General features: G+C 36.6%; 1 protein-coding gene across 2 annotated transcripts; it reads right to left on the reverse strand.

The window, feature by feature from the left end:
- Positions 1-6,883: 6,883 nt before the first annotated feature.
- LOC131333175 (uncharacterized) lies at positions 6,884-9,065 on the reverse strand. 2 transcript variants are annotated; one of them, XM_058367543.1, is made up of 3 exons: positions 8,024-8,229; positions 7,808-7,926; positions 6,884-7,715 (listed from the first exon to the last, which is right to left on the reverse strand). In XM_058367543.1, exons 1-3 carry the CDS (start codon positions 8,187-8,189, stop codon positions 7,323-7,325), a joined length of 678 nt encoding a protein of 225 aa, XP_058223526.1. In that variant the 5' UTR covers positions 8,190-8,229; the 3' UTR covers positions 6,884-7,322. The 2 variants fall into 2 exon arrangements, 1 of the variants encoding a protein (XP_058223526.1); XR_009201744.1 differs by having other exon boundaries at positions 7,808-9,065.
- Between the last annotated feature and the right edge of the window lie 5,250 nt (positions 9,066-14,315).

Below are 14,315 nucleotides of genomic sequence, written 5' to 3' on the forward strand. Positions count from 1 at the left end.
CCTGTAGCAAGCCCATTACTACTTTTAGGTTTTTCTCCATTAATGTCTTCTTAAGCTTTTCAAGTTGTAATTTATCAAGAACACTTCAAGGTATTTACGTTACATTAATTTCTCGAGTATTAAAGTTGCTCGTATGTGTTGGATCCTTTATAAAATCAAGTTTATTTTCGGTTCTATCGGGTAAACATGTTCTCAATAATTAGCAAGCTTTCTAGTTTCTTCATTGTGTTTGAGTAGTCGATTAGGCTTGGCACGGGGTGACTAACGCCTCGTGACTTATGTTTATCTTGCTTTTCTCAACTAAAAACTTGAAGTTTGGTTTATAAATGTGTGTGACTCGCCGTAATTTTATGTAACAAAACTTGTCGATATTAATCTCCGGTGATCATATGCTTGCTCATGTGGTTCCGTGAGCTATGTCTCGCCTCGTGTTTGCCTAAAGAACGAAAGAGCTCACTTGTTTACCAAACTACACTTCTAGTCTTTAATGGTTTCCTAGCTAAATCTTCTGGTTGATAGCCTATGCCGTGCGATTCAACCGTGGTTTCGTTGAGAATGGTTTGATGGCTAAAGTATCGGGCATTAGTTACCCCAACGCCTTGCTGCTTGTTTAATTAAGTTAAAACTCATTTTCTAGTCATTGTTATAAGTGTTAATCACCGGTCAAAGCAAAACCAAAAGTTGGCCGTCAAATGCCACAAACCCTCGCATCCACAAATCCTAGCAAGTTATAAAGAATTTTCTCTGTGGCAACGATACCGGACTTCCGGATATTATGCTGACAACGACCTAGCCCTACGCTCGGGGTAATTCAACCTATTTCAACGGTTAGGTTGGGACGAAGCATATTCACATCACTTTAAGCTATATACACCATATATCTTGCCTTTTTGCTAAGAATTGGGTAGTGGAAAACCTAAAAAATAGTGTTCAATTATAAATCTAGTTTAAAATTTTAATTTGTTATGAAGATATAATATAATTAGAAGAATTATCTAAAAACAAAAAATTTGACAAGTATTTTCCATAATTTCTAAATAACATTATAAATTTATTTATTTTATTTATTTTTAAATAACCATTTATTATAGATATATTTAAGTAATTTATTTTTAAATATTTATGAAAAAATAATATTATAGATATATTTACTTTTAAGTAACTTACTTTTTTTTTGGATAATAAGTAACTTACTTTTAAATAACCATTTATTATATTTATTTATTTATTTATTTATTTTTAATAGTACCTACCACATTAAATTTTATTTGGATCTACTTGTATTATTTTTACGATAAATTAAATAAAAGCATTTATATTAATAAAATTACTTTTAAAAAGGGATCAAATAAATGAGAGATTTGAAATTTACTGGTTTATTAGTGGTTATTGCTACATTGGCCAAGTGATTTCAACACTATTAGTTATTAGATTTGCAAATTATATCATATTGATCACTATAAACTATATAAATTAAATTAAATAGCCTAATTTCATTAAATAGCCTAATTTCATTAAATACTACCATAAATTCAATTGAGAATCCTACAAAATTATTCAATAGCTATTAAGCAAAAATATATTTATTGTTCAATTTTGTTGTAACAATCAACTTATAGAGTTATTTTATAATATATATTAACTAAATTTGTAAGCTATCAAAATATTAAATGAATATCTTGTTTTTTTCATAATATTTAAAAGTAAGTTATTTAAGTATATCTATAATAAATGGTTATTTAAAAATAAATTGATTAAATACATTTATAATGTCATTTGGAAATTATGAAAAATATTTGTCAATTTTTTTTTGTTTTTAGATAATTCTTCTAATTATATTTTTATAACAAATTAAAATTTTAAACTAGATTTATAAACGAGCACCATTTTTTAGGTTTTTCACTACCCAATTTTTAGCAAAAAGGCAAAATATATGGTGTATATATAGCTTAAAGTGGTGTGAATATATAAATCTCAAAATCTCCAAATTTTTTGGTCAGAAAAAAGGGTTTTTTTTTTTTTACTTAATGGTAACTTGTTACCAGACCAATCGGTTGTAGTAAGTGTTGCCTGTTTGTGTGATAAGTTTTACCTTATACGATGGTAAGTGTTCCTTAGTAAATGATAAGTGTTGCCTGTTTCTGTGGTAAATAATCTTTTGTTTTTTTTGGTCAAAACCATCTCATTTTCAACAAAGCCACATCACTTTTAGTTTTTGGTTTTGGTCCAAGGGCTGTGATTTGTCTATTTTCAATCTAAGAGCGGTAATTCATTAGGAGTATGGTGCGCCCTACCATTTGGGAGCACCACTAAAGTTTGAGAAAATTTCGAAAAAACCTCTGAATTTACACTGCAATGTCCCATAGGCCTTCAAACTTCAATTAATATCAATTAAACCTCCAAAGTTCACAAATTTTCTTCAATTATGCCTTTGCCGTCAGCTTCCGTTAATGTCCAAACGAGAGAAGGATCCCCCATGCTCTATACGCTGACACGTGTCAAAAATAAAATCTCAACCGTTCGTGGAACTACTCTCTCTCTCTCTCCACCTTGTTGAACTAGAAATCCTCCACCATCGACCCAAATTCTCCCTCACTTCTCTAACCTTCACCAACCCAAAAACCCAATCTCCTCCCCTCCATTTTTCTCTCTGTCTAAACCCATCCCATTGCAATTTCGTTCAATCACCCATCTCGCATGCATCCAAAATTGGTTTTCGGCAAATCAATGATTGGGTTTTATTGGTATAGCCCGATTGGATTTGTTGAATAATATATGTGGGTGGGGTTTATAATAAACTGATGTAAGAATTAAATTTTTATGAACCCCATGGCTGTAGGACTATGAGCACAAGAGCACGAGGTACACAGGTGGGGTTTGTCAAAAATTATAGGCGGTGATTTTGGAGAAGGTTGGTAGTAGGTGTATTTTTGGTACCAGATTACGGATTCTATGAAAGCCCAACACTTTATGGCCACCATTAGCACCATTAACAACCAACAAATCCCTCCCTAAGTGCAGGCCCAACACTTTCCATTTGGACATTGACGGAAAATAACTGCAAAGGCATAATTGAAGAAATGTTGTGAACTTTAGAGGTTTAATTGATATTAACTAAAGTTTGGAGGCTTATGAGACATTGCGGTGTAAGTTCAAAGATTTTTTTGAAATTTTCCCCAGAAGTTTTGGTTGTTTAACTTTCCTTTTTTTCTCTAATAAGACCATCCACAGTGGTATAATCAAAAGCCATTTGTTTTTAAAGTTAACAATGTTGGTACAAAAAATGCTCATAATGGAATAATCAAACTTAGCAACATCTTTAGAAATAATCAAATTTTAGATTTTGGATGACCAAAACTAGCAACATTTTTCAATAATCAAAACTTGTGGACCCCATACCACATAAGTTAATTGTTCCAAAATTTGTATACACGCGTGTTTCAACTGGTATTTTCTTCTTCTCTTCTTCGCCTGCTCTATATCTTCTTCACTTCACCCACAAATTATTTCTCTTTCTTTAATTTCCCTCCAAAAGTGAAACTCATATCTTTTGATCATCTACAATTCAACCTATCGTCGCCGGATTAAGGTATTTTACTATTCTTTATTGTTTCTATTTTATTCTTTTTTTTTCAAAATTAAAGGAGGGAATCGATATATTTTTGCCAAAAAAAAACGTGATGGAGGAAAGTGAATGACGGAAACCAAATGGGGAGAGAGATAGTGAAATTGTAGTGGATCCCTTATTTCTGTTATAGACATGAAGTGACCATTGTGGACCTTTGTAATGACCGAATTTTCACGTCAATTTGTTTTAACATTTTATTATAATTCTTTTACTAAAAATTATTTTATCATTTATTAAAGTGATTGTACCTAACTCTTATAGAATCCTAACCTTCGGTTTGTGATCCTAACAATCTATGAAAGGTATGGATGAATCTAGGAGAGGTATCTAGGAAGATTTGAGAAATCTAGGAGAGATTTGGGAGATTTGATATAGATTTTCCCTAGATATCCCTAGATTTTACAAGATATACTAAGATTGGATTAGATTTTATTGGATTGGATTAGATTAGATTTTATTAGATTGGATTTGATTAGGATAAGATTTTATTGGATTTTAATGGATATTATATCGATTTCGTTAGATATTGTTAGATTATATAAGATTATATAAGATTTGATATGGATTTGTTAAGATTGGATTGGATCTTATAAATATGATTAGGATTAGATTTGATAAGATTTTATGGGATTCTATTAGATATGATAAGATTTTATTAGATTTGATTGAGATTTTATTAGATATGATTAGATTTTATTGGATTTTATTAGATATTATAAAGATTTTGTTAGATATTATATAGATTTTATTGAATATTATAAGATTTGATTAGATATTATTAGATATAGTTGGATTTTCTTAGATTTGATTTGGATATTATTAGATTTTATAAGATATGGTTATGATTTCCTAGATATGATTTAGATTCAACTCCACTAGTATAAATAGGCTTCTCCCTTCCACCCCTCTCCACACATACGCCACCAAGGAAATAAAGGAAGAAGAGAGAGAGAGAGAGAGAGAGAGAGAGAGACAGAGAGAGAGAAGAGAGGAAAAAAATTCCACCACCACTCAAAACCATTAGTCGATCTTTAAAATTCCCAATTTGTAGTTCAAAGAAATTATTTTTCTTTTCATCAAATTCCAACCGAGGCGACGTCACTCCGTTTCAACCCGACGAATCCGTAACCTGCTACCGCCAAGAAGAACGGTAGAAACCTCCTATCTGCTCACCTAAGTATAATGTTGATGTGCTATATGTTTAACTATTTATTTATGATATTCCGTGATTAAATTGTTTGAGTTGAAGGGTTGATTTTTTCGTTGTAGTGCTTAATTAATTGCATGATTGTTGATAAGTTGTGATGTTATAATTTTCAATGTTGTCAGAGATAGAATTGCATGAAATTAGTGATTTATTATCGCATGATTTTTAGCAAGCTTTGAAAGAATAATGTGAACGCGAGAAAATGATGCATGTTTACGAGACACGAGAAACGAGAAATGTGGAAAAGATTAATGATTGTGTGAGCATGAGAACCCGGTAGGTCCATTAAAGATGGTCAGCGGAATCTTGGCTCAAGTGTGCATGTGTGAGCATGAGAGCTCGGTAGGTCCTGAAAGAATGGTCGGCGGAATCATGGCTCGGGTGTGCGTGTGTGGCCTAGGAGCCCGGTAGGTCCTGAAAGGATGGTCAGCGGAACTAGTGCCCTGTATGCGTTATGAAATGAGAAATGAGAAATGATTAAAGACTGAGAGCCCGATAGGTCCTGAAAAAGACGGTCAGCGGAATCTGTGCTTTTGGGTGGCAAAATCTGAATTTAGCCTGGGAGCCCGGTAGGTCCTGAAAGATGGTCAGCGGAACCAATGCTCGAGGAAGTAAAATGGAAAGTGGAATCGATACTTGAAAAATGATGACACGGTTTCCGATACGCTACGATAACTCTGAAAGACACCGACACATTTGATTAGTTTTGTGATGCTAAATTTTATTTTTGATAAATTGCTATATGTTATTTTTGTTAGTATGGGATATAGAAGTAGGAGTTGGCTATTGGGCTTAATTGCTCACGGTGTTACTTTTGTGACCCTGGCATCTTATGCCAGAGTTTAGAGACGAACAGGAAGGATTTTATAATTTGGAAGAGTTCGGTGCTGAGCAAAATGATGCAGAAGAAGACGGCTTAAGTTTATTTTGATGATGTAATTTATCTATAGAGAAAATAGGGGCCTAGAAGCATTTGAAAATACAGTGTATTTTGGAGTTTATTTTTAGAAAATAGCGGGGCGTTACAAATGGTATCAGAGCTTTAGGTTTAAAACCTCGGCCATGAGTAGAATGGGTAGAACCATGAGATAGATTGACCATTGCACAAACGTGAATTGAGTTTAAGTTTACCGTCCCAAATTGGGTGAAATTCTGTCAAAACAATCCTCGAATTGAAGCAAGGCGCGGAAATTGGCAGTACCGCCGAACTGGGATTTCCCGAACAATTGGATGATGACTTAAATCAAGAATTGAATGTGGAACTTAGAAACTCGAAAACATTTTTGGTGTTAGTAAACCTTGCGGCTCATTCTTGGATAAATATTTTCCACGCCTCTTAAACGACGAGAGCGGAATCTAATACCGAGTGCCGAGTACCATTCCATTAGGCGCGGCAAACCGCACCCCCCTAACCTTCCAATTTCAAATATTTCAACCTCCAAAATTTAAATTTCAAACTTCAAATTTAAATTTTCAATCTTTTCCCTCCACAACACCCCTTTCCCGTCCCCTATATATACCCCACCACCACTTCCATCTCATCATCTCCCCCACCATCATAACCCCTCCAAATCCTATCCTATCGAACCGAGCCGAGCCATGGCAACCCGACGACGAGGATTTCCGGAAGACACCATATTCCGAGAAATCGAGCGAGCCAAAATAACCATAACAATCCAAACCCCATGGTTGCAACTCTTCACCCTCGTCTTGTTTTGTGCAGTACTCATAATAGGCATGCCACGGTGGTTTGCCGAGAATAACCATCTCAACACCTTCTGGTACTGGGCTCTCGCCGTGATCGTCGTACTCACAGCGATCATAAAAGAATACGAACGTCATTTTCACCAAGCCTTCGATGAGAGATGGTAGGGAACCTCGAGGAGAGCGAGATACCGAGGATGCCAACTAGGCATATCTTAGGCCAACCTTCAGATGTAGGATGTCGAAGATTAGGATCGTGTTTCAAATTGTATTAAGGAAATCTTGTCTAGAACTCTATGTTTATGATTGTAATTTCCTTTTATTTATGAAAAACTTGCTTTATTTCAATGTTCTAAAAAGTGATCGGCGCTAGGCGGGCGGCCGACCACCTTCAAGCTTCGAGACCAATTAATCGGCCGTTAATCGCCTTTTAGCAATTAGTCGGGTTTTTTTTTTTATAAATATTCTACAACCTCCCTAGAGTCCGTGACATTAATAATCACAGTTTTTCTAGTTGATGTGATATATCTTCTCTCCCAAAAAATTTCTTAGTTCTCTTTGGCTATCGGATACTCAATGTTAACACTTCTCTACATTTCAAATATAGAGACATAGAAGTTCAATATTCATAGTTCAAACCAAATAAAATCAAGTACTGAAAATTACTAGTCAATTACAAACTTCAATGTTCAAACCAAATGAAAACAAGTACGGAAAATTACTAGTCAATTACAAACTTCAACGTTCAAACCAAATGAAATCAAGTATGAAATTATTAGTCAATTACGCATCCTCTTCTTCTCCATATCCATGCATAACTTCGTCTCCATCGGACTCACACTCAAAATCCTCATCTACCTCCTCTTCGGTATCATCCTCCGACACAAAATCTTCCTCATGTAGTTCTCGTACTCCAATATTTCTAGTAGTCCTTCTAGGTTGAAGGACTTCATCCGCTCCCGTAGCTTCCCCAATTACCTCCCATGTAAGTCCCGAAACCGGGTCAACTTCCTCGTCACCACCTTCAACTAGCCATCCTTGTGCATTTGTTGATTCTTTAGTACGTAATACATCCTTCCCATTTCTTTTATTGTTGATGAGTTTGACATTGAATTGGACATAGACTAGATTGTTCAACCTTGTCGCATCTAGTCTATTCCTTTTCTTTGTATGTATCTATACAAAAAAAAATCTTAAGTTAATATAATTTCTTATGCATATATATACAAAGAAAGAGAGAGAGAGAGAGAGTGCGTGTATGTACTTACTCCCTCAAAAGTGCTCCAATTTCTCTCACACCCCGATGAACTTGAAGTCAAAGAGAGAATTCGAGTGGCCATTCTTTTCAAATTGGGTGTATGATTGCCATAGTTAGACCACCATCCAACTAGTCATGAGAGAAAGCACACAAAAAAATAGTACTAAGTAACTAAGTAACTTAGCAAAAAGAATAATACTAAGAAGGAAAGTAACTACTTATTTACCCGGATCATAAGAGTCATTGTTCGTCGCACATCCCATTGCGGCTAATGGTCTTCCAAATCCACCTTCTTTGTTCTTGTACTTCAACAACTCTCGATTGATGACTTCATCTTGAACATTGACATCATCGGGAAAGAAAGCTTCAACACAAGTAAGAACCCCATCCATAATGATAGGATCATCTTGAATGGTAGAATTGTTGAAGAAGTAAAAAGGATTCAAAAAGTAAGCTGTCAAATGCAATGCACTATCTAGCCGACCCTTAGCTTTCCCATCAATGACATCTAGTATTGGCCGGTAGTTAGTCTCAACTTGCTTGTATGCCGCGTTGATCTCTTCTTTTGCTTTTGTGAGCTCTCCATACACAAAGCCCATTGAGGGCTTACGATCCCCATCAACAAGTCGAAGAACTATCACCAACAGACCAAACACTTTCAAGCATAAGGTTACGCCATTCCAAAATGCCTGACTCATCACAGTAGCATATGCCGTTTTTCCCTTTGGGCTCTTAGCCCATTTACTCTCACCCCATACATTGCTACTAAACATCGCTCGCAATTCTTGTTTCTTTTCCATCAAACTTTGTAAAGTCAAGAATGATGTAGCAAATCGAGTAACACCCGGCCTCACTATGTCTCTCTTCTTCGTATATTTTCTCATCATCGCCAATGTATTATGATGAGCATAAACAAATATAGTGAACGCTTTGGCCTTATCAATAGTAGCTTTAAACTTGGATTGCTTACCAATTCCTTCAAGCATGAGGTTAATTGTGTGGGTGCCACATGAGGTCCAAAATATGTTAGGCCTCTTGATCTTTAGCAAATCCGCCACGGCCATATTGTTGGATGCATTGTCCGTCACTACTTGAACTACATTTTGTGCCCCAATATCTTCAATGAACTTGTCAACATAGTCAAAGATATACACCCCCGTGTGTGACGCCTCTGAATCTTCCTTTGAAGAAAGAAAACAAGTCCCTTGCTTACAATTAACGCACAAGTTCATAATGCTTCTCCTTTTTCGGTCGGTCCAAGCATCTGTCATGATTGGGCAACTTGTCAAAGCCCACTCTTCTTCTTGCTTTTTGAGTAATGTTTTGGTTCTCTCCACCTCCTCCTTCAACAATGGTTCCCTTAGTTGGTATTGGCTTGGAGGTTGGTATCCTGGGCCAAATAGAGCAACCGCTTCAACAAAACGTTTAAAGCTATCATTGTCTATGGCATGAAATGGAATGCCGGCTTCGTACACCCATCGAGCCAAGTATTGACTCACTTTATGACTCTTCTCCTTCCAAAAGCTATCATTTATGTTTGGTTGTCTCATCTTCTTAAATCCACTCGTGTCAAAAGAATCGGGATTAATATCTGTATATCTATCCATGGGACCAAGAACATAGGGCCTCTTCTTTGATCCCACCGCCACATTTTCAATCTCATCACCTTCGGATTCATCACCTACTATATTCACTTCCTCCCTAATTTCCAAGGCTGCTTTCTTCTTGTTTTTTTTCTTAGCTGCATTATCATCAATTGCCTTCTTACACTTTAATATATCTTCCTGCTTGCCTTAGTGCATGAGGCAACATCTCCCCTAATTTGAGCTATGTGTCTTTTCATCCTACTAACCCCACCAATATACTGATTCCCACACAAAAGGCATTGTAGGCGGTCCTTATTGCTAGGATCCACAATAACTCCATAATCCCATCCAACATCAACTGAATTTCTTTTCAATAGCGGCGCATAATTAGAGGCCTCCGAAGATGGAATATGAGTGGGATTCATTGACATTTTATATCAGTATAGACTACACCAGTAACACACACACACAAAATACAGTCAATACAATGTCTAGAGTCCAGACGGGTAGATTAAAAAAAATTACTACACTTTGTTTTAACTTTTAAGATTAACAATACACCAAACAATACAGTCAATACTCAATACTACACTTCTGTTTTAAGATTAAAAAAAAAAATTTACTCCACATGGCCACTGTCCACAGTGTCCAGAGTCCAGCCATGGCCATATATACCATGGACTTTCAAAATAAAAACAGAAATTACGAGAGAGAGACTGTGTGAGAGAGAGATCATACGATCGAGAGAGAGAGAAAGATTACAGCAGTGTGGCGGCGATGGCAGACGGCGGCAACGGCAGACGGCGGCGACTTCACAGGCGACGGCGACTTCACAGTCGGCGGCGACTTCACTCGAAGTCCAAGATCGTCGATCGATCGACTGCAACGAAGACTTAAAGGCTAAAAGTGTAGCCGAAGCCCCTTTAAACTGGTAATAAATATAACAGTTGCCCCCCTTCATTTTCCAAAAATACTGATTTTACCCCTATTAATCGCCTTCAAATCGATTAATCGCCTTTTAACGATTAATCGACTAATCGCCGATTAACCGCCGACGAACGCCGATTAACCTGCCGACCGCCAAATCGATCCGCCTAGGCATTAATCTCATCGGAGAGGGCAAAATTTCGATTAATCGCCGATTAATGGGCGATTAATCCCGCCTTTTAGAACACTGCTTTATTTTAAAGAGTACGGTTGCATACTACGTGATAAAATTGCTTTTGACCTTTAGAAAGATACATCATTTGTTTTAGTAGACAAAAAAAAAAAAAAAAAACCCCTTTCGATTTTCCTTCGTAGATAGTGAATACGCGCCACGGATTTGGATACGATAACGGAGGACCCTCTAAACGCAGAATAGGTCTAACTAAGCTATTGTAGCCATTCTTAGCACTAACCAACCCTAGGCCTAAGCAGCTGAAACAATAGCCGAATTCAAATTGCATCATATTCTATTGCTGCTTTGAAAATTGGTTCGCGTTTCAAAATCTCGATGGTCTTTTCTCACCTCATAGCCCTTTCACTAGGAGTAAGAACCTTGCGCTTTGAGTTATGCACCCGTAGGAAACCAGATTGAGAATAACTCCTTTCTGACACTAAAAAAGGACTACGAGAACAAATCAAGATGCCAGCACCAACGGTGAGGCCGCCACCGCAAGCAACAAGGGCGACATTGATGCAGAAGTTAAAAAAACATCCCAACGCAACGTCTGAAGCCAACAAGATCAACCATTACTCCTAGAGCTTCCATTCTAACCTCTAACACCGCAAGATTCCTTAGAATCGTAATCGACAAAGGAAGGCGTGAAACTGTCCAAAGGCTGCAGACGCTAACCACCTGTACCGGACGCAAACCGGAAACACTGAGGTCAAAAAGTTCGTTTAGATTGGGAATGCTCGAAGGGAACGACAATTACGTCCGCCAGCTAAATCCTAGTAGGAAGTATATACCGTACTATTTTCCAACTACATTGCTTCTCTCAAATCTCTGTTTGAAATTGACATCCTTGTGAAGGAAACCCTTATCGCTTCAAGTAATGAAATCATCCATTTTAACTCTTTACGACACTTATTGACAAGAGTGGCGTAATCCTGGGTATCTTTGTGACCTAACCTTATTGGCTAGCGATTCAACTCAGTAGTACCTTCTATGGTGTTACTGATCCTAACCGTTATCACTTGTTGGATAACCTTTCACTATCTCTCGAGTTTCTCGTAACTCTTGATATTGACTCTTGAGTTTTGAACCTTGAGAATCATAGCAACCATTAGCTTCCGATACAACTTTTACTGACACTTTCAATAATGATCGGCAATGCCATAACCGAGATTTGCTGATTGGTCCATTTAATCATTGATAATTGTTCCACCTCGTCCGTAATCAATAAATTCAGATCATCTCGTGATAATATTGAAATCATTTCGGAAAAACTCTCTGTTTCACTCTTATGGTACAACTCTTCCAAATTTGTTGAAACTAATCTCCTTGGGAGATGGGTACTCTTCCTTGAACTAGCCAAGTATCATCAAAAGCTTGCGCTACTTGAGGGCAGCTTAAATCAATCATTTCCAACCCGACACCTAGGATTATCTTGAATAAATACGATTGGATTGTCGTACTCCTTTAATTACTGCTGAAAGCTGACGCTGCCAAGGACTTATTTTTCCTGTGACTGAATAGGCTCTTTCAGTGCCTTTGCTAATAATATCCGAGTTTGTAGAATATCGTAGGGCTTGCTTGCTGATGTTCGACTTTCCCCTAAATGGGAATGGAGTACTTACGCTTTACGATTTTGGAGTGATCCTGTTCGAGTTAATCCGTTGTCTCCTAGTTTTGAAAACGAGTTTAATATCGTTAGGTGGAGAAGGATCGTGCTTAGGTGGAGAAGGAACGTGCTAAGGAAACGTTTGTGGGATACGAGTCCGCATGATGATTTGGTAGAGGTTTCGCAGTTGGCGATGGTATTTACGATGGGGAAACTTCAACAAAGGTCGACAACAAGGCAAGCTGTTCGACAGCTGAAGCGACTTCAACCCCATCTTGCTAAGCAAGTGATGAGGCTTATTTCGAGGAACAAAGCATGTAAAAGATTGATGGTGATCTACTCCTATTTTTAAGGGGGATAAACGATGATTCCAAGACCAGTATAGCAACGAAATCTAATCCGTAGCCATGCACCAATTTCGAGGACGAAATTATTTTAAGGGGGGTAGACTGTAACGACCCGAATTTTCACGTCAATTTGTTTTAACATTTTATTATAATTCTTTTACTAAAAATTATTTTATCATTTATTAAAGTGATTGTACCCAACTCTTATAGAATCCTAACCTTTTGTTTGTGATCCTAACTATTTATGAAAGGTATGGATGAATCTAGGAGAGGTATCTAGGAAGATTTGAGAAATCTAGGAGAGATTTGGGAGATTTGATATAGATTTTCCCTAGATATCCCTAGATTTTACAAGATATACTAAGATTGGATTAGATTTTATTAGATTGGATTAGATTAGATTTTATTAGATTGGATTTGATTAGGATAAGATTTATTTGATTTTAATGGATATTAAATCGATTTCGTTAGATATTGTTAGATTATATAAGATTTGATATGGATTTGTTAAGATTGGATTGGATCTTATAAATATGATTAGGATTAGATTTGATAAGATTTTATGGGATTCTATTAGATATGATAAGATTTTATTAGATTTGATTGAGATTTTATTAGATATGATTAGATTTTATTGGATTTTATTAGATATTATAAAGATTTTGTAAGATATTATATAGATTTTATTGGATATTATAAGATTTGATTAGATATTATTAGATATAGTTGGATTTTCTTAGATTTGATTTGGATATTATTAGATTTTATAAGATATGGTTATGATTTCCTAGATATGATTTAGATTCACCTCCACTAGTATAAATAGGCTTCTCCCTTCCACCCCTCTTCACACACGCCACCAAGGAAATAAAGGAAGAAGAGAGAGAGGGGGAGAGAGAGAGAAGAGGAAAAAAATTCCACCACCACTCAAAACCATTAGTCGATCTTTAAAATTCCCAATTTGTAGTTCAAAGAAATTATTTTTCTTTTCATCAAATTCCAACCGAGGCAACGTCACTCCGTTTCGACCCGACGAATCCATAACCTGCTACTGCCAAGAAGAACGGTAGAAACCTCCTATCTGCTCACCTAAGTATAATATTGATGTGCTATATGTTTAACTATTTATTTATGATATTCCGTGATTAAATTGTTTGAGTTGAAAGGTTGATTTTTTCGTTGTAGTGCTTAATTAATTGCATGATTGTTGATAAGTTGTGATGTTATAATTTTCAATATTGTCAGAGATAGAATTGCATGAAATTAGTGATTTATTATCGCATGATTTTTAGCAAGCTTTGAAAGAATAATGTGAACGCGAGAAAATGATGCATGTTTACGAGACACGAGAAACGAGAAATGTGGAAAAGATTAATGATTGTATGAGCATGAGAACCCGGTAGGTCCATTAAAGATGGTCAGCGGAATCATGGCTCAAGTGTGCGTGTGTGAGCATGAGAGCCCGGTAGGTCCTGAAAGAATGGTCGGTGGAATCATGGCTCAGGTGTGCGTGTGTGGCCTAGGAGCCCGGTAGGTCCTGAAAGGATGGTCAGCGGAACTAGTGCCCTGTATGCGTTATGAAATGAGAAATGAGAAATGATTAAAGTCTGAGAGCCCGATAGATCTTGAAAGAGACGGTCAGCGGAATCAGTGCTTTTGGGTGGCAAAATCTAAATTTAGCCTGGGAGCCCGGTAGGTCCTGAAAGATGGTCAGCGGAACTAGTGCTCGAGGAAGTAAAATGGAAAGTGGAATCTATACTTGAAAAATGATGACACGGTTTCCGATACGCTACTATAACTCTGAAAGACACCGACAC

Source organism: Rhododendron vialii, chromosome 7a (genome assembly GCF_030253575.1).
Source record: "Rhododendron vialii isolate Sample 1 chromosome 7a, ASM3025357v1".
Lineage (NCBI taxonomy): Eukaryota > Viridiplantae > Streptophyta > Magnoliopsida > Ericales > Ericaceae > Rhododendron > Rhododendron vialii.

Excerpts from the sequence above, each read along its gene's own strand:
- LOC131333175 (XM_058367543.1), bottom strand. The coding sequence starts at position 8,189 with ATGGATGGGGTTCTTACTTGTGTTGAAGCTTTCTTTCCCGATGATGTC. Across the intron at positions 7,927-8,023 it reads CAATGACTCTTATGATCCGG|TTGGATGGTGGTCTAACTAT; the intron begins GTAAATAAGTAG and ends TCTCATGACTAG. Across the intron at positions 7,716-7,807 it reads ATTGGAGCACTTTTGAGGGA|ATACATACAAAGAAAAGGAA; the intron begins GTAAGTACATAC and ends TTTTTTGTATAG.